Raw genomic sequence first — 19,478 nt, forward strand, 5'->3', positions numbered from 1 at the left:
TCTCCCCTCCGAGGAAATGGCCACGCCTCAGTCCCCTCTCCTCCATTCTCCTCTTGGGATCTTGGGCATGCACGCACACGCGCCCGACATGAGTTTAAGCCACCGGGTCTGGGACTCGAACCGCAGTCGACTACATGGGAGTTCAGCAACATAGCCATTATGCTAACTGCTGGTACCCCATCCTTTTTTTTTTTTTTTAAAGGTAAACAAGTCATTTTGATAGAGAAACAAGGCTGGCGAATTCTTATTTTATTTTTCAGAAATACACACTATTTTTTTTTTAATTAAGAGAGATCTTTGTTATAGGATGCATGCACTCACCAGAGAGAGAGACCAAGAGACAGTGAGAAATCACCCCCAGGGGGGATGGCCACACTGCAATCCCTTCTCCATTATCCTGTCGGGATTTTGGGCATGCATGCACACACACCTGGCATGAGTTTGAAGCTGCCAGGTTTGGGACTTGAACAGCAATCAGGCATGTGGGAGTCCAGTGACATACCCGTTATGTCATCTGCTGGTTCAGAGATACAAATTACTTGTAGGCATCAGGATGGTGGCAGGACAATTCTTTCTTTTCTTTCACAGCTATTTGTTTCGTGGTGGCAGGTCAGCAATTTAATTGGGAGGCCGCCTACACTTCCGCATCATCCTCTAGGGATGTACATCCTCAGGGCATTGTTTACCATGGCTCTGTGTGCTTGTGTGGCAGTCTGTTTGCCAGTACATACTGGATGGGGAACTAAGGGAAGCCTGGGTCTGTTACATGCTAGTGAACAAATGGTAATCAGGGCCAGGGGACTCCTGGGCATGTGTTCGTGTGTGGGGATGGGGCCATCACATATTTATAGAATTGTAATTAGGAAAGTTTTTGTCTATTCAGAGAAAAACACTTAAGAACCTGCATTACTTTTGCACTTCTTTCTCTCTTTGTTTCCTCTCAGAAAGAAATCCAGAACGCTGAGCTCCACCCCCTTCCGATCATCCATGGTCACTGTTTGGTTTACATCACATCTCCCCTCAGCCTGGATGTTCTCCCCCAGCATGACCCCCTTCCAGACTCTGTCCCAGGGTCACCTTCTCTTTGATGTTTTCCCAGGTAGTGTTGGGCGCCCCCTGTCCTGTTCCTCCTTTGTGCCTGCCTCTAACAGACCCAGGGGCTCCTTATTCACAGTCACTGGTGTGCATGCCTTTCTTCCCTTTGCGCTTGGAGGCATCACCAGGATTCACCCCAGGCATTCCTGTGTGTCTTCCCAGCGCTGTAACCCAGCACCTGGCACCATGCAGTACTCAGAAACATGAGTTGCAGGAAGGCTTTCCTGGCCTCATGAGTGAAGGTTGTCAGGCTGACTTCAGCATTATCTGATTACAGAGATGAAGGCAGAAAAAATGGGAAGGAACCATGAGGTCTCTGATGGGTAGTGGCAGCCCTTTCATGGCAGTGTGGTTCTAGGGTCTGAAGAATTACTTAGTGCCCCCAGATCATTAGTGATATTGAAATAAAGTGCTTTTCATCTGTCTTGAACTAAAATTGAATTGTGCAGGCATTTTAGAATTATTAATTGCTCTTACAGTGGGTTATGAGTGTTTGTTCTGGGAACAATGAGTCAGTCTTTCTTTCTTTCTTACCTTCTTTCTTTCTTTTTAGGTTTTTGCCATAGAACTCATGCGTTTGCACAGAAGAGAGATAGACAGAGGCAGAGAGAGGGAATAAATAAAAGCAATAATCAACCCCTGGGAGGATGACCACCCTGCAATTCCTTCTCCTCCATTCTCCTCTCAGGGTTTTTGGTACACGTGCATACACGCCCAGTGTGAATTTCAAGCCACCAGGTCCAGGACTCAAACCTCAGTCAGCCATGTGGGAGTCCGGTGCCTTAACCACCATGCCACCTGCTGGTTCTGGGAACAATAGTTATTTAGTAGGCATAAATTTTGGCAGCTGCATTGATTTTGTGAAAGGACCTTGTTGGAGTCCGTCCTTTATACCTATGCTGGGTTCTTCTGCCCTGAGCAGCTTTCAGTGCCAATGATACCCAGCATATAGACTGTGGTATCTGCCTGTTTTGCGTGTGTGTGTGGAGAAATTTCTTTTGGTTATTGGCTTTGAAAATTACCTGAAAGTTGGGCCAGGTGGTGGTGTAGCAGTAATGCATCGGGAACCACATAGGAGAGGTCCTGGGTTTGCATTTCAGGTCTTTCCCAAGCATGCTGGGTATGTATGTGCATGCCTATGATCTGGGCGGGCTGAGACTGGGGTTGGATTACAGCATGAAGATTTTGTTAGGAGTGCCTGTTTCTCTTCCTCTCCCTCTCAGAAGAAGTAAATAAATAAACTTAAAATAAAATGCCTGAAGTGGTAGTTGGCCTTGTCATGCAGAAAGCCATATCCCACTATAGTTCAAATCCTGGCCCTGGCAGTAACACACAAGGCATGCATGTATGTGTGTACGCCCACATGCTCAGGATCCTGACAGGATAGAAGAATGGAGGAAGGGATACAGCACAGTCTGGCCCTGCTGGGGGCGCTTGCTCTCTCTCTCTCCTCAATGACATGCCCTCTGGCATTAAAAAAAGAGAGATAGGAAGAAGAAAAAGAAGGAAAAATTGCCTGAAAGTTTTGCTTGCCCATATAAAATTTTTACTAATCACCTTTTAAAAATAGTTGTCTTTAAAGCAGATGGAAACATCCTTTATGTTGAGGATACTCTTTGGGGTGTAGTCCTGGTAGTAATTCTAAAGCTAGCCGTTACGTGGCTTCATTATGGTTTTCCTAATAGAGACAGAGTCTTTAGAGTCACATGGAGACCAGGCTTTTCTCTGCTTCTTTGGCAAGATTTTTGTTTGTTCATGTTGGTCTAGTGATGGCTTTCTGGGTTCTCCCAGTTATCCTCTATCATAGGCCAAATTAAAGTTGGCTTCCCCTAAGCCCTTCTGCTTTTGCTAATATAGATAGTCCCCTAATTTAAAGGGTCTCTCCTGTGAAATTAATTTTGTTTGTGTTATCTCACAGGTACTACTCAGTCCTTTATCCTTTGGAGAGAAAAATATCTGATGCCAAGTCCCGTGAACTGGTGATGTACATCTGGGCCCATGCGGTGGTGGCCAGCATCCCTGTGTTTGCAGTGACCAATGTGGCCGACATCTATGCTATGTCCACCTGCACGGAGGTCTGGAGCAACTCCTTGGGCCACCTGGTGTACGTGCTAATCTATAACATCACCACGATCATTGTGCCTGTGGCTGTGGTGTTCCTCTTCTTGATATTGATCCGACGGGCCCTGAGTGCCAGCCAGAAGAAGAAGGTCATCATAGCAGCGCTTCGGACCCCACAGAACACTATCTCTATCCCCTACGCCTCCCAGCGGGAGGCCGAGCTGCACGCCACTCTGCTGTCCATGGTGATGGTCTTCATCTTATGTAGCGTGCCCTACGCCACGCTGGTCGTCTACCAGACTGTGCTCAATATCCCCGACACATCTGTCTTCTTGCTGCTCACTGCCATTTGGCTGCCCAAAGTCTCTCTGCTGGCGAACCCTGTGCTCTTTCTTACTGTGAACAAATCTGTCCGCAAGTGCTTGATAGGGACCTTGGTGCAACTGCACCACCGGTACAGTCGCCGCAATGTGGTTAATACAGGGGGCGTGGCTGATGCCAGCCTGGAACCCAGCGTGCGCTCGGGCAGCCAGCTCCTGGAGATGTTTCACATTGGGCAGCAGCAGATCTTTAAGCCCACAGAGGATGAGGAAGAGAGCGAAGCCAAGTATGTTGGCTCAGCTGACTTCCAGGCTAAGGAGATGCTCACTACCTGCCTAGAGGAAGAACAGGGGCCTCAGTTTATACCCCTGGCACCACCCCTAGGCCCAGTGGACTCTATATCCCAGGTGGCTCCTGCAGCCCCTGTGGAACCTGAAACATTCCCTGACAAGTATTCCCTGCAATTTGGCTTTGGGCCTTTCGAGCTGCCTCCTCAGTGGCTCTCAGAAACCCGAAACAGCAAGAAGCGGCTGCTTCCCCCTCTGGGTAACACCCCAGAAGAACTGATCCAGACAAAGATGCCCAAGGTAGGCAGGGTGGAGCGGAAGATGAGCAGAAACAACAAAGTGAGCATTTTTCCAAAAGTGGATTCTTAGTAAGGATTGCAAATTTGGAAGCAGCAGGGAGCTTCTCTATTCCCGCCATCCCTTCACTCTGGCAGTCGATTTGTGTGATCGCGTTCAGCCCTCTATGGGTTGGTTCCTCCCGTATGGGCCAAATGTTTTTGAGTGAAAGGGAAATCTATATAGAATCAAATGCCCTCTTTCTTGAGGGAGTATACACATTAATCTCAGTGATCCAGAAAGTCCACATTCTTCTCTGTGGGATGAAAGCTAAGCAGTTTTGGAACAGTCTTGGGGTGCTCTTCATGTGCATTTCCGGGGACCTCTTTACTTCCCTGGGCTCAGCAGAGAACTCACAGAGAGAAAAGTGTCTACCAGCTCAGAAGGAGCAGGGGCACTCCAAGGGAAGCCCAAGATAATTATGGAGTGGAGCAGCTACAAAGAATCTGCCTATTTGATCGTCTTAATGACAAATAGGAAAACCTTTTATACTGAGAAGATAGGGAGCTGGCCTCTGACACTGTTTCCCTGGAAGCCCCAATCATAAGACTCACCATTGCTCTGAATCCTTTATCCCTTTCACTGGGAAACAGGTAAAGGATGACTATTCCATTCGTATTCAGCAGCCATGGCAATAGATGTGCCTGGGAGTCAGGGGGGTACTTTGTCCTTGGTTATCCTGAGATTCTCTTAGCATCACGAAGGCCTTGGAAAGTTACAGCTGCACACACCAGTCATGGTCTGTGCTGAGGGGAAAACACTGCAGGCTCTTCACTGTGTCTTTCTCCTTCAATTGTGGTTTCTCAGCAAATGAGAAAGAAGCTTAGAGGTTCAGAACAAAAAATGATTGAGCAATGCCCTCAGCATGCTAGTCCTTTCTCTTTCATGTGATCTCATGTGAAAGGTGCTACATAACAATCTGTATGAGCAAAGTAAGCTGAAAATAAATCATCTTATGCAAATTTTTGGAATAAAAAACTGCAGAGTTAGTAAAAGTAGAAACATGAAGCTAAAAATACTTGGTTAGGAAAGCTGATTCTGCCCAAAAGACTGGCAAGCGTCTGGCAAAGATGGCTTTATTCCGATGAGGACTCAAGAACCCAGGCATGGCCAGTCTCATTTTTCAGACTGTGCAGCTGAGGTTCTTCCTTTCACTTTAGACAGAGGAGACACAGAACAAGAAGGAATAATGAATCACTGTGAAATGCTAAGGCAACACCTAGCTCAGGTGAGCGCTTCAGTTCCTCCTTCTCAGTGAAGTTTATGTTGGAGCCAGAGTAGGTAGGAGGAGGACACTGTTCTCCAGTAACTAGTCTCACAATCAGCTCCAGTCCACTCTGGATTGGATTTCACCAGGCTGAATTCACACCACAGATGTCATCTCATTGTCCATGAGGGCCAAACAAGTGCCAGCTCTTCTCTTCTTTTGAAGATGTTTTTGTTCTTACTAACAGTACTTGGAGGAGCCAACCCAGTGCCTTGAGCAAGCTTGAAGGGAAGGGGTGTCTTCACTGGCAAACTTCCACACCCCAAAGGCAGTGGTCCTTACACATCCCTCTGTTAATCACCCTGGACCATTGTCCCTTGGAGGAAGCTTAGACCAAGTGTAGGGAGTTTCCTTTTCCTTTCTTCTCTTGGGTGTGGTGTCTAGTGTTTCCTGAGTGTGAACCCAAGGACCCTACCCCTTGGAGAGGAAGTGCCTTCCTCTTTGTGTTTGTCTCCTTCAGTGTTGTTGGCTCACAGCAGAAACAGGGGACCACCGCATCCTTTCTGGCCCCTGCTGGACCCTGTGTGCATGCCGTCTTTAACTCCTTGCCCTGATAGTTCGTGTTGTGGCCTCTCAAGCTTATCTTTCAAAATTCTCACAATTGTTACAACTTTTATCAAGGGAAACAATAATCTGCCAGAAAATAGTGTCCACTTTAGAAGAATCTGTCAAATGTAGCCTATTTGGTGTCGTTCTTATCCTATATATGTACAACTTAATAAATTCTGATGAGGCAGAATTTGGTTGGGTATATTCCTTATTATGTTTGAAGCAGATGGTTGACTTCTCACAAGTCATTGCCAGGTGTATTTCTATACTCTTTGAAGAAAAACATTTTAATAAAATATTGAAAAGCAGTTTCTGAACTCGGAAAAAAAAGTGATATGAGCTATGTTTTCCTTCTTCTTTTCTCTCTCAAGTGATACACATCTGAATGTCTCTACATGGTCTTAAGTGAAAGATATTAATTTTTCTTACATAAATGCAGATACAGCATTATGGTAGCATTTTCTTATGTTGTTACAACTAAAAGAAAATGAATTCCCAAAGGATGGGTTCCAAATTGAATTGGTAGGTGGACTGCCCAAATCTCTAGGCAGAGCTGCATAAGAGGAGGGTGGAATATGGCTATCATCATCCCTCAGGCAGGAGGGTCCATAGCAGGGTGGATGGAGCTGTGAGCTTTCAGGTCAGATTACCATGTTCAAATCCTGGTTCTACCACTGATTAGCCTTGTGACCTAGGCAGGTAAGGAAACCTCCATGTGCCTTTGTTTCCTCTCTGTAAAGTGGGGGGATAAGAATTGTGATAGAAGCCTCTGTTGACCCAACTCACACACTTCACCTCTGACTTTTGCCACTTCTGCAGTGGGCCCTTGCTGGCTGCATCCAGTGTCTGTCTGGGAGAGCTCTCTAGTTCTGAGAGTAACCCTTGACCTGTGTGGCATGGGAACCAATGGGAGACATCTGTCCAATTCTCAGGAGGTCAAGCAGAGTTAGTCCCCACTGTACACTGTGGTACCTAAATAATGCATACTTAAATTGGCTCTGCACCCTCATTGGCTGTCTTGCATCCTCCAGCCCCTATGTTTTTAAGAATTACCCCCCAAATATACTACCTGCACAAAGCCTTTGCAAGTTTCAAGCTTTGTTTACAGGAAAATTCAAGTGAGACTATCATGTACTTCATGGGACACTTGGGAGGATTAAGTTAACATTGTGGTGGTTAAAGTGCTAGACTACTTCTCTGCTCCCCATGCCACTGGGACATCTACCTTAGGCCTTGCTGTACAGTGAGGTGAGCCATTTGTGGCTGGGAGACTGTGCTGCAAAACTTGGCTCGTCCCCTCCCTCATATGCCTTTGAACTCTCAGGTGTATTAATTGGGACTTAGAAAAGCACTTCTTTACCAGCTCACTGCTCTATTGGGACATCCACCCCAGCAATGGGCCTGGCTGCACTGAGAAGCAAGGACATTGAACTGCAGGGAGATTGTGGCTCATCTCCTGCTACATGCCTCTGAATCCTCAGACTTCAGCATTTCTTGCCACGTGACCCCTTATATTTTCCTCAATTGAAGCTCAGTAGCTTAGTCCCAGGTGCCCCTGTTCTCTAGAAACTGGGAGGACTTTGAATTAGCCAAATTCAGAGACAACAGTGCAGGTTGCTGGGTGAGCATCAGGGAAGTAGAGCAGCAGAGAGATCTCTGACCTTCTCTTCCTGCTTGCCTTTGAACACTCAGAATTAACTCAGAATTTAGGAAGAAATATATAGTCACCTGATGACTAGAAACCATCACAGAGGCACAAGAAATATGATAAATCAAGAAAATATCTCTCCCCCAATGGGAAAACATCAATTCCTCATCACCCATAGACAATACTGTGGAACTCATGGAGCTGTCAGATAAAGAATTCAGAATATTTATAGTGACAAAACTAAATGAGATACAAGAGAGAAGAGACAACAAACTCCAGATGTTGCAAGAGAAAAGAGACGATGAGCTTCAGGAGATGAGGAAGTCCTTTCACAATTTTGAAGAAGAAATAGACACTATAAAAATAATTAAACAGAACTGTTAGAGATGAAGACTGTAATATAGGAAATCAAAATTTCCCTTGAGAATATTAGAAGCAGATTAGATCATGCAGAAGATTGAATCTCAGATGTAGAAGACAAAACCTCTGACCTAGAAAAAATTATCAAAAAGAATGATAAAATAACCAGGAAGAATGAGGACAATATACAAGAAATACTAGATACGATGAAATGCCCAAACATCCAGATAATTGGTATCCCAGAAGGTGAAGAAAATCATAAGGGCATTGATATTCTATTTCATGAAATCCTGGAAGAAAAATTTCCAAACCTAGAGAAGCATTCAAATATCCAGGCCCAAGAAATATAAGACCTATATATGTACAACTTAATAAATTCTGATGAGGCAGAATTTGGTTGGGAAAACTGTCAAAATCTTTAAAAAAGATATTGAAAATGACACAAAAAAGTGAGAGGACATTCCATGTTCCTGGATTGGAAGAGTTAATATAATCAAAATGGTGATTCTACTCAAATTAACCTACATATTTAATGCAATTCCAATATAATTACCAGAGATATTTTCAGAGATCTAGAAAAGATAATAATAGAATTTATCTGGAATTATGAAAGACCCTGTATTGCCAAAGCAATCTTGTGCAGGAAAAGTGGAGTGGGCAGCATCTCACTCCCTGACTCCAAAATATATTATAAAGCTGTAATAATCAAAACAGCATGGTCCTGGCACAAAGACAGGTGAACCAATGGAACAGAATAGAGACCCCAGAAATAAAACCCAAGACATACAGTCAACTGATTTTTAACAAAAATATATCAGTCAATCCATGGGAGAAATAAAACTTATTTAGCAAATAGTGCTGGAAAAACTGGTTATTCACCTGCAGAAAGATGAAACTAGACCCCCATATTTCACCATTAACAGAAATCAAATCAAAATGGATCAAAGATCTAAACCTAAAACCTCAAAGACCTCTTTGCTGTAAAACTACTAGTGTAAAACACTGGGGAAATTCTGGGAGACATTGGGGTATGCAGACTTCTTAAGTAAGACCCCAAAAACACAGGCAATAATCGCAAAAATCAACAAGTGGGATTACATCAAATTAAGAAGTTTATGCTCAGCAAAAGATACAGTAATTAGTGTGAATCGACAACCCTTGAAAAGGGAGAATATTTTTGTAAATTATGCCTCAGTAAGGGACTGATAACTAGAACACACAGGGAACTCAAGCAGCTTATCCTAAGAAAAATGATTAGCCCAATTAGAAGGTGGGAAAATGAGTTGAACAAAAAAAAAACTCTCTAAAGAAGACAAACAAACAGCCATAAAAAAAAAAAAATCCTACTACCATATGATCCAGCGATCCCACTCCTTGATATCTACCCAAAGGACAGAAGAATACTTAATCGGAAAAGTTCTTGCAAATTGATGTTTATTGCGGCACTATTCACAATTGCTAAGTCATGGAAACAACCCAAATGCCCACGAACAGATGAATGGATAGAAAAATTGTGGCACATTTACTCAATGGAATATTATTCGGCCATTAAAAAAAAAAAAAAAAAAACCCTGGCTTTTGACAGGAAGTGGATGAATATAGAAGACTTACTGCTGAGTGAAGCAAGCCAGGCTATGAATGAGAGGCATTGTATGGCTCCACTTAATCTATACCAAGTGTCTGCACTATATAACTGAAACTAATTGACTAAAGGATATAGAAACACAATATATAGATGTAAATACCAGATATAGTGTGTGTGAAAGAGGAGGGTCTGAGGAAGGACATTTGGGGGAGGAATAAGGAGGCAAAGCATTAATGGCACAAAGAGGTGTGGTATTATCTGTTGAAGATATTTTGTAATTTTATCAACTGTACTAGGGAGAAATGTTCACCTGTTGAAATATCCACTTTGTAAGACAAATAATAATGTGATTGAATGTATAAAAGAAAATGAAATGAAAATAATTAATTAATTAATAAAAAAAATCCTCATCATTCCTCATCATAAAGGAGATGCAGATTAAAACCCACAATGAGATACCACCTAACTCCTGACAGAATACAAAGATTAAAAATACAGAAAATGATAAGTGCTGATGAGGTTGGGGTTAAAGGGGAACTCTCCTACACTGTTGGTGGGAATGTAAATTGGTCCAGCTGCTGTGGAAAACAATATGGAATTTCCTCAAAAACCTATAAATAGAACTACTATACAATCCAGCAATTCTACTCCTGGGTATCTACCCAAAGGACAGGAGAATGCTCAGTCAGAAAAGTATTTGCACATCTATGTTTACTGCAGCATTACTCATGACTGCTCTATAGAATACTGTTCAGCCATAAAAAACAATAAGACCTTGGAATTTGATAGAAAGTGGTCAAATATGGAAGATTTATTGCTGAGTGAAGTAAGCCAGGCTATGAAAGAGAGACACTGTATATCTCCACTTAACATTATACCAACAGTCTGCACTCTGGAAGAGACTAAAAGATTGGAGGACATAAAAGCATTGAACATAGTTACAGACACTGAAGACAATGTGGAAGGAGGGTGGGAGATGGGAAGAATGTAGAGAAGGAAATTAGAGGGAAAATAGAGAAGTAAGACATTTGTGGGACACAGACATGGTTTATTACCTGTTGATAATATTGTATATAGTATTCTCAATTGGACTGGTCTGAGATGTATTTCATGTTGGGTAAATTCTCTTTACAAGCTAAATTATGTATTTGTGATAGAATGTATAAAATAATAATAATAATAAAGAAATAAGTGAATATGGAATAGAAAAAAAGTAATTAGGGAAGGAAGGGAGAGAGTGGAAAAGAATTGGAGAAACAGAATGTATTTACATTTTAAAAAGAGGGAGAGCTTATGCTATTGTAAGAAAGCTAATGCCAGGTCTAGCCAAACTTCAAATATGCATGATCGTTTTGAAGCACAGAAGCAGTGAGATTTCTCTTTGCTTTAAATATATGGCTGGATAATATTGAGGAATGCAGTTTCAGAGTGATAAAACTTAAAATGAAGTATAACCTTTGAAGAACTGAACAAGTCATATTGTCTATTTCTTGGCCCTTGATTTTTCTACTGCAGGTCTATTTTGAAAATCCTATATAAAAACATTTTATGGGACCAGCAGATGGCATAATGATTACGTTGCTGGACTCCCACCTAGTCTACTGCAGTTCCAGTAGTAGACCTGGCAACTTAAAACTCATGCCAGGAACATAGGCGTGCATGCCCAAGATCCAGAGAGTGATTTGTCACTTTCTGTCTCTATTTGTCTTTCCATTGAGCACATATGCCCTATAGCAAAAATCTCTTCCCCAAAAAAAAGCACTTTATATAAAAATGCTGATTTATGTTAATTCATTTTATAAATTAAGACTGACCCTATGTGGGGCAGAAGAATATAGAGGACAGGAAGACTACACTTTTTCTTTTTGTTCTGAATAATCTTTAACAAGTCATTCACTTTTCTGTGCTGCAGTTGTTTGTTCTTGCCCAGGAAAATAAAAATTGGCAGAATAATAATAGCAAAAAACACTAGACTACCACAAGGCTGATAATGGTTCAAGTCCCAGACCCACTGGCTTATAAATCATGCCAGGCATGTGTGTATGTATGAGTGTGTGTGTGTGTGTGTGTGTGTGTGTATGTGTGTGTGTGTGTGTGTATACAAGTCCCCAAAATCCCTAGAGAAGAGTAGAGGAGAAGGGATTGTGGTAGGCCATTCCCCCTGGAGGATGATTTCTCACTTTCCCTCTCTCTCTTTGGCGAGAAAACACACCCTATGGCAAAAACCTCAAAAACAAAAGTGTTTAAATTTACTTCAGGCCTATAAGCCATATCCAAATATAAACGCACATACATAATTTATAATAGCAATGAGGTGAAAGTTGTGCAGAGTATATGGAGTATTTAAGGTACATATACAAATCTAATGTAGCTCCATCCATAGAGCGAGAACCACCAATTAATCACATGGTGTGCTAAATAAACATCTGGAGTTCAAGCACAAGTCTGAATCAACCAGCAAGAAAAGCTCCCACCCCATCTCTGCTGGGTAATGCTGAGCTCTTGGCTGACCTGCACCTGTGATGGGCTTGGGCACACAGCTGCTGCCCCACGTCAGAGCTGAGCTACTCAGGAACAAAACTTATTTGAATTGAATTTTAGTGGAGGAGAAGGACTAAATAAATCATGGTAACTAACCTTGGAAATGTGAATAAAGCAGGAATTGAAATCACTACCGATGTCCAGGCCTGCAACAAGAGCCTTTTTTTTGTGCCATGTTTTTAAAACAAATGGAAATCATCTTAGACCCTCCATACATGAGGTGTCAGAAGCTAAACACCTCCCCCTGTCTTTGCCTCAGGTTCAGTCAGTGTTTTCCCCTATTTGTGCCAAGGGGATAAGCTAATTAGTTGGCAGAATAAAGTCCTGAAAGCCTTCATAGAAATGGAACTATGATCTCTTGGACTGTTTAATGTGAACTTCTATGGATATTCATGTTCTGAGGACGCAGGGGCCTCCATGGCCAAGTTTAAATGAATGAGTGATGAAGGAGGAAATAAACAGGAGGCAGCACCTGGAGCAGTGATGAACTCCGTTGTGTATGAGCTGATGAAAGATTTTCTGTCAGCACCGTCAGTGCTGGTTTGTATTGATTTCCTCGGAATGATTCCTCTTCGGATAAAAGGCATCAAATGCAAGGTCTTTGTCTCCTTAAAACACCCAAGTCTCATGTAAATCCACAAGAGAGAGTTCAAGATCTGAACCTGGAAGGGAAATTCAATACTGAGCAACACTGTTGTAGGCATGTGTGTTGGGCATAAAGAATAATTGTTTTTCAGCCACATTAATCAGAATTTAGTGATTAAATCTTTCAGTCCTCCCAAGTGTCTTTCTTTATGCTTATTCATTGTCATTCATATGTATGTATGTGTATATATATATTTTTTTTTGAGAGGATTTTGCTATAGAGCAAAAAGACTAGAGAGACAGAGAGAAAGTGAGAAATCACCCCCCCAAGGGGATGGCCACACTGCCATGCACCCGGCATGAATTTAAGCCACCTGAACTGCAGTCGACTACATGGGAGTCCAACGACACAGCCGTTATGCCAACTGCTGGTCCCATCATTATCATTCATATTTAAAAGGTAATATACATACAAAGGAGGTGCTAGAATGAACATGTAGGGTACATTCTAAGGTGTTAGCTGAGAAAATATAACACATGTAGGGTAATGCTTTTGAAATAATGACACCATCTAGGCATCTAATTTCTCTTCTCCCTTTTGCCTCTCCCTTTACATTCACTTCAAGAGAAATGACAAAGCCTTTATTGCCTCAGGGAAAGCAGGTAGCCTTGGAGTCTCTTCCTAGCTTTTGTGTATCAAAACCTAGGTCTTAGGAGAACAAAGAGAATTACTGAGTTTAGCCTAGTAGGTTTTTGTTAATGACTGTCCAGGTATGGGGCATGCTCTAGCCAACTATTGGGTAAAAGCTATTAATAGGATGCTACTAAATGCAATGCACAGGACAGCTCCCCACATGAAGAGCCCTCTGCTCCAAAATATCAAGAGCCATAAGGTTGAGACATTTAGGGTTAACCAAGGGTTTGAGATAATTTGAGGGACCATTTCCCCCTAGTAGCTAAAGCTCTCCTGGGGCTGAGGATGGTGGAGAGAAGAGAAGCCAGAAGTAAGCGATGAGAATAAACAAAGGTACTTTCTGGCTAAAGGGGTCCGAAGGCTGCCCTCCATGCAAAGCCCTAAGGATGCAGAAAAACAAACAAGATTTTGTGCAATTGCAAAGGAAACCTGTGTGTGCCCTGCTCTCCAACTCATGGACCCCAGGGTATAAAAGTCTAGTCTTGAGTCCAAGTAGCTGGATCTTCATAGATGAACTCAAAGATATTTACACACATGGGAGTCCAACAACATAGCCATCACGAATGTCATGAAGGAAAAACTTGAAACTTAAGGCGCAGGTGGACAAGAAAGTTGTATGTCTTAATAACAACCTGGATGGATTGCCAGCTAAGATCGGCAAGGGATGACCAAATAGGCAGCGAGATGGATGACAGATGTCCTTTCTACTCTCATCGTCTCCAACGCCATGGTATAATGTGCGAGGGAAAGCAATCTTAAATGTCTGAGATTATTTCTATTATATCAGGGTCTCAAAACGAAAATAAAGAAATAGCAAAAAAAAAAAAGAAAAAAATTTATACTTTCTCAGAGCAAGTTTGTGGGCTGAAACCATTGATCTGTATTCAAACCTTGAAGGGGGAGTGGACTTTAGGGCCCATGTCAGCTCTGACATTTTATGATTCTAAAGCTTATTTTTATTTCACATAAATGTTTATAAAAATCTTTTTGTAGTTTGTTTTGGCTTTGTCCTACCAAATGCTTATTCACCTCTTTCTTGCATTTTCTCCTTTGGTAAATTTCATGGAGGAAATTCTATGTAAATTCTTTTATATATTACTATCCTAAGGTCCATTAGAATTAAACTCTGCCTCTAGGTTGTTTCTCTCAGAGGAAAGTTTAATGAACATGCACACTTATTTAGAAATGATGGGAGGGAATACTTCTCATCTTAAAACCAGCCCTTGAGAGATAATAGGACTCTAGTCATTTTTTTTTTTTTGAGAGGTTTTTGCTATAGGGTGCGTGCACTCACCAGAAAGAGACAGAGAGACAGAAAGCAAGAAATCACCCCCCAGGGGGGATGGCCATGCCACAATCCTTTCTCCTCCATTGTCCTCTTGGGATCTTGGGCATGCATGCACACGTGCCCAGCATGAGTTTAAGCCACCTGGTCTGGGACTCAAACTGCGGCCAACTACATGGGAGTCCAACGACATAGCCATTATGCCATCTGCTGGCTCTGGGACTCTAGTCAATTTTAAATACAGGTGAAATCATGACTACAGACCTAGAGAAAGTGAGAAAATTGAAATTGCACCAAAAGAGAATACGTATCTTAAACTTCGATAAACTTTTTTATTGGTTTACTTGAATTGGTTTTGAGAAAGAAAGGCTAGTACATTCAGGCACTTCAAACACTATTCTAAACATACAAGAATGCTTTTAAGTGACCACATGCAACAGGTGAATACTTGTAGGAGATTCTCCTACTACCTAAACAGCTGTCTCCCTTGTCCCTTCCTCACAGAGCTCACTCCAACCTCAGCTCCAAGGGTGGGATTCCTTATTAGATGAACAGAAATAGTATGTGGTATCCTCCTGGTTACAATGATTGGTCTGGGTGTCTATGGACCCTGAGTTGACTGATCAGATTCAAGGCAGGATTTATGTTCCATAAATGAGTTATCAGTCACTTCTGCTGGATATGAACGAGGAAGCATTGTGCTCTAGGTTGTTTCTCTCAGAGGAAAGTTTAATGAACATGCACACTTATTTAGAAATGATGGGAGGGAATACTTCTCATCTTAAAACCAGCCCTTGAGAGATAATAGGACTCTAGTCATTTTTTTTTTTTGAGAGGTTTTTGCTATAGGGTGCGTGCACTCACCAGAAAGAGACAGAGAGACAGAAAGCAAGAAATCACCCCCCAGGGGGGATGGCCATGCCACAATCCTTTCTCCTCCATTGTCCTCTTGGGATCTTGGGCATGCATGCACACGTGCCCAGCATGAGTTTAAGCCACCTGGTCTGGGACTCAAACTGCGGCCAACTACATGGGAGTCCAACGACATAGCCATTATGCCATCTGCTGGCTCTGGGACTCTAGTCAATTTTAAATACAGGTGAAATCATGACTACAGACCTAGAGAAAGTGAGAAAATTGAAATTGCACCAAAAGAGAATACGTATCTTAAACTTCGATAAACTTTTTTATTGGTTTACTTGAATTGGTTTTGAGAAAGAAAGGCTAGTACATTCAGGCACTTCAAACACTATTCTAAACATACAAGAATGCTTTTAAGTGACCACATGCAACAGGTGAATACTTGTAGGAGATTCTCCTACTACCTAAACAGCTGTCTCCCTTGTCCCTTCCTCACAGAGCTCACTCCAACCTCAGCTCCAAGGGTGGGATTCCTTATTAGATGAACAGAAATAGTATGTGGTATCCTCCTGGTTACAATGATTGGTCTGGGTGTCTATGGACCCTGAGTTGACTGATCAGATTCAAGGCAGGATTTATGTTCCATAAATGAGTTATCAGTCACTTCTGCTGGATATGAACGAGGAAGCATTGTGCACCGATTTTTTTTCTGGTAGCCACCTCATGATTGTAAAACAAGAGGCCCAGTAGGACTTCTCCTGATAGCTTAGATTTATGACTAAAGTCCTAAATATTCAGGCAAGAAGAGCTAAAATTCTCACATTTATTCAGTTAACTAAGAAGCAGCAGAACGAGTTCTGTGATCCCAGTCCTTTTCCCCTGTCTCTCACACAAACCTAGCTTAGATACATAGAGAAAGTAAGAACCATGAAGAGAGTTGTTTAGGTCATAAGACATCTGTGGAAAACGCAGTCCTGGTCATAAGACATCAGTGGAAAATGCAGTCCTGGTCTCTTCCTCAGTCAGATATCTATTTAAGGGGTAGACTTGTGACCCGCCCAGTGCAAATTTCAAGATGTGGAAAAGGAATTGGACAGAGATAGAGATGGCAAAGCAAAAAAGAGAGGCATTCTGCACCTCCACCATGTGACGTGGTGCAATGGGTAGTTTTCCCAATTGTCAGACAGATACCATAGAAGCTGGACTTGAAAGCCAGCCACTGGCCAGTCTGGGAAGTGGGTGCTAAAGAGGATAGAAAGTGGTCCGACCCATACCTTTTCTGGCTCCAGAGATGACCTTCAAGTACCCAATCAGAGGATAATGGCTCTGCCAATCAAAGAAAAGACATTTCTTTCTTTCCCTGATCTTTTCTCCTCACTCTGTGGAAGCAATAGAGAGACCCAGAAGAGGGCACCAAGAGATATAAGTAGAGACAGTGCTTGTCCTCCCTCAGTGAGTTCCTTAGACTACAAGTTACATCCGAATTGGGGGCAGGGGAAGGGAAGAACATTAAATTAGGAATAGTGACTTTTTAAACTAGACTAGACTTTTTCATAACTGAAAGTGACTAGAGAGCAATAGTACCTGGGCTACAGTTAAGGAATAAGAAAGGAAGTTGCCATGGATTAATTATCCCACCTAGTTGAAACTCTAGAGAATCCCACATGGCCAACTGTGGTTCAAGTTCCGGACCTGGTGGCTTTCTCTCTCTCTTCCTCTCTCTCTCTCATTGACTCTGTCTCACTCTGGTAATATAAATAAATAAACAAAGTCAAATGAAATAATTCTTTTTATTTATTTTTTCTTTTTTTAGAGAGGTTTTTGCTATAGGATGTGTGTGCTTGCCAGAAAGATAGAGAGACCGAAAGCAAGAAACCCCGCTCCCCCAGGGGGATGGCCACACTGAAATCCCTTCTCTATTCTCCTCTTTGGATCTTGGGCACACATGGACACTTACGGGCACTCACGCACATGCACCCGGTGTGAGTTTAAGCCACTGGGTCTGGGACTCAAACCGTGGTTGACTACATGGGAGTCCAGCGACACAGCCATTACGCCAACTGCTGGTCCCTGAAATAATTCTTAAAAGAGAGAGAAAGAGAGAGAGAGAGAGAGAGAATCATGACAGCAATGGAGAGATCTAGCCATGGCATGAGGGTGACAAAGAGGACAGCAGAGCAGAGACAGGAATGAAATGTACTTGAGGATCACTGGGCTGCTAGATCTGATGCCCCACCTCTGAACTGCTAGTTAGTGAGATAATAAATTCCACGTTGTGTGCACCAGTTTGAGTCAGAGTTTTGTGATTTTCTGCTGAAAGCACCGTCACTGATACATGAGCTGATTTATTACTTGCAAAGAAAAATGTATTGAAAACTGCAGTTTAGGGATACAATTGAACAAAATAAAATAATCGTTTTAGATTAACCCATTGTTTCCCTTCTTGGGATCTACCTTTTTGCTATATCTGAAGTTTTACATGAAGAAAACCCCATGAAGGAACCATCTGTGGTTCTTGATAGAGATGGTGGATTAATTATAGGTACCCAATTTTATTCCCTCATGAAATTCCCCTAGAGCCCTATTTAGGTGGTTACGTATAAGTCATAAATCCATAAGGATGCAAGGACTAGTAGAGGATAAAAAATGCTTTCTGGGAAACCAGCAGGTGATATGGTGGTTAAGGCGCTGGACACTCCTACATGACCGACCAGGGTTCAAGTCCTGAATCTGGTGGCTTGCTTTCTCACTTCCTCTCTCTCTCACTCACACCCTCTGCCTCTCTCTGGTCAAATTAAAAAAAAAAATAAGTGCATGAATAAATAAAATACAATAAATAATTATAAAAAAATGCTTTCTGGTTTAAGGTGGGCCTACAACAACCACAAGTTTTAAAAGTTGGAAAGTGAATGGATAGTGGTGACTCATTTAGCAGTAGACGTAGACATTCCTGAGATATTTTCCCCCCCTTATATATTCCCTTTTAAGGGCATTAACTATTTAAAAAAACATATTTCTAAGGTTACTAAGAATAATTTTGTTTGTAGGTTTGAGTGTCTAGTTTTCTTTTTTTAAATTATTTATTTAATTTTATTTATTCATTCATTTTTTTTTTAATTTGACCAAAGCAAGACAGAGAGAGAGAGAGAGAGAGAGAGAGAGAGAGAGAGAGAGAGAAAGACAGACACCCGGTCCGGGATGGTTAGTCATGTGGGAGTGTCCAGCGCCTTAGCCACCATGCCACCTGCTGGTCCCGGTGTCTAGTTTTCATACTTTTTTTTTTTTTCTGACAATAGTCATTCGTGGCTAAGGTTTTGGTTATTACAGGTCCCTTTGAAATTGAACATAGGAGGGAGAGGTTTACAGATGTTTGAGAAGTAATTAGAGCCCCTGATAGATCAGCTCTCTTGCTCAGCACTGCTGGAATAGCTGCCCTTCTTCAGTGTGGATTCCCCACCACTCTGCATCTCCTGGTCTTCTTCCCATACTCCACTGCAGGGATCTTTTTCATTTTTACCCTCCAAGGAGGAGATAAGTATCTTTCCTGAGAAATTAGATCAGTCCAAGAAGGAAGACAAAAGAAGTTTCCCAACAAACAAGTCAACCAGATCACCCTTTAGTAAAGCTACAAATCAACACGTTCCCTCCAACCCCAGCTTTTAAACATGAGTAGACAGTCAAAGATTATCAGCTCTTCAAGGAAAGTATCTAGCATAAAAGGCAGATGCCCAAAAAAGTTCCACAAAAAAAAAAAACACACAGAAAAAAAGAAACTCAGAGGGAAAAGTATGTACAAGGAGAAAACATTTTTAATATACATTTTATTTTATTATTAGTACTTTCTACATTTGATCACATATACATCATTTTGCTTGCATAGAGAATTTACCCAGCATGAAATACACCTCAAACCAGTCCAACTGAGAATACTATACATGATATCATCAACAGGTAATAAATCATTACTGTGTCCCACAAATATCTTGGCTCTCTATTTTTCTAA

General features: G+C 42.0%; 1 protein-coding gene across 1 annotated transcript in view; it reads left to right on the top strand.

Annotated features, from left to right (window-relative positions):
* GPR176 (G protein-coupled receptor 176) overlaps positions 1-6,219 on the top strand; it is a 140,520-nt gene extending 134,301 nt beyond the window's left edge. Inside the window, exon 3 of the mRNA XM_027775834.1 lies at positions 3,014-6,219. Within this exon, the coding sequence (XP_027631635.1) occupies positions 3,014-4,133 (1,120 nt within the window). The 3' untranslated portion in view covers positions 4,134-6,219. The remainder of the gene's footprint in view (positions 1-3,013) is intronic.
* Positions 6,220-19,478: the final 13,259 nt, after the last annotated feature.

This window comes from Tupaia chinensis, unplaced genomic scaffold (assembly GCF_000334495.1).
Source record: "Tupaia chinensis unplaced genomic scaffold, TupChi_1.0 Scaffold000605_1, whole genome shotgun sequence".
In the NCBI taxonomy this organism is placed as follows: Eukaryota; Metazoa; Chordata; class Mammalia; order Scandentia; family Tupaiidae; genus Tupaia; species Tupaia belangeri.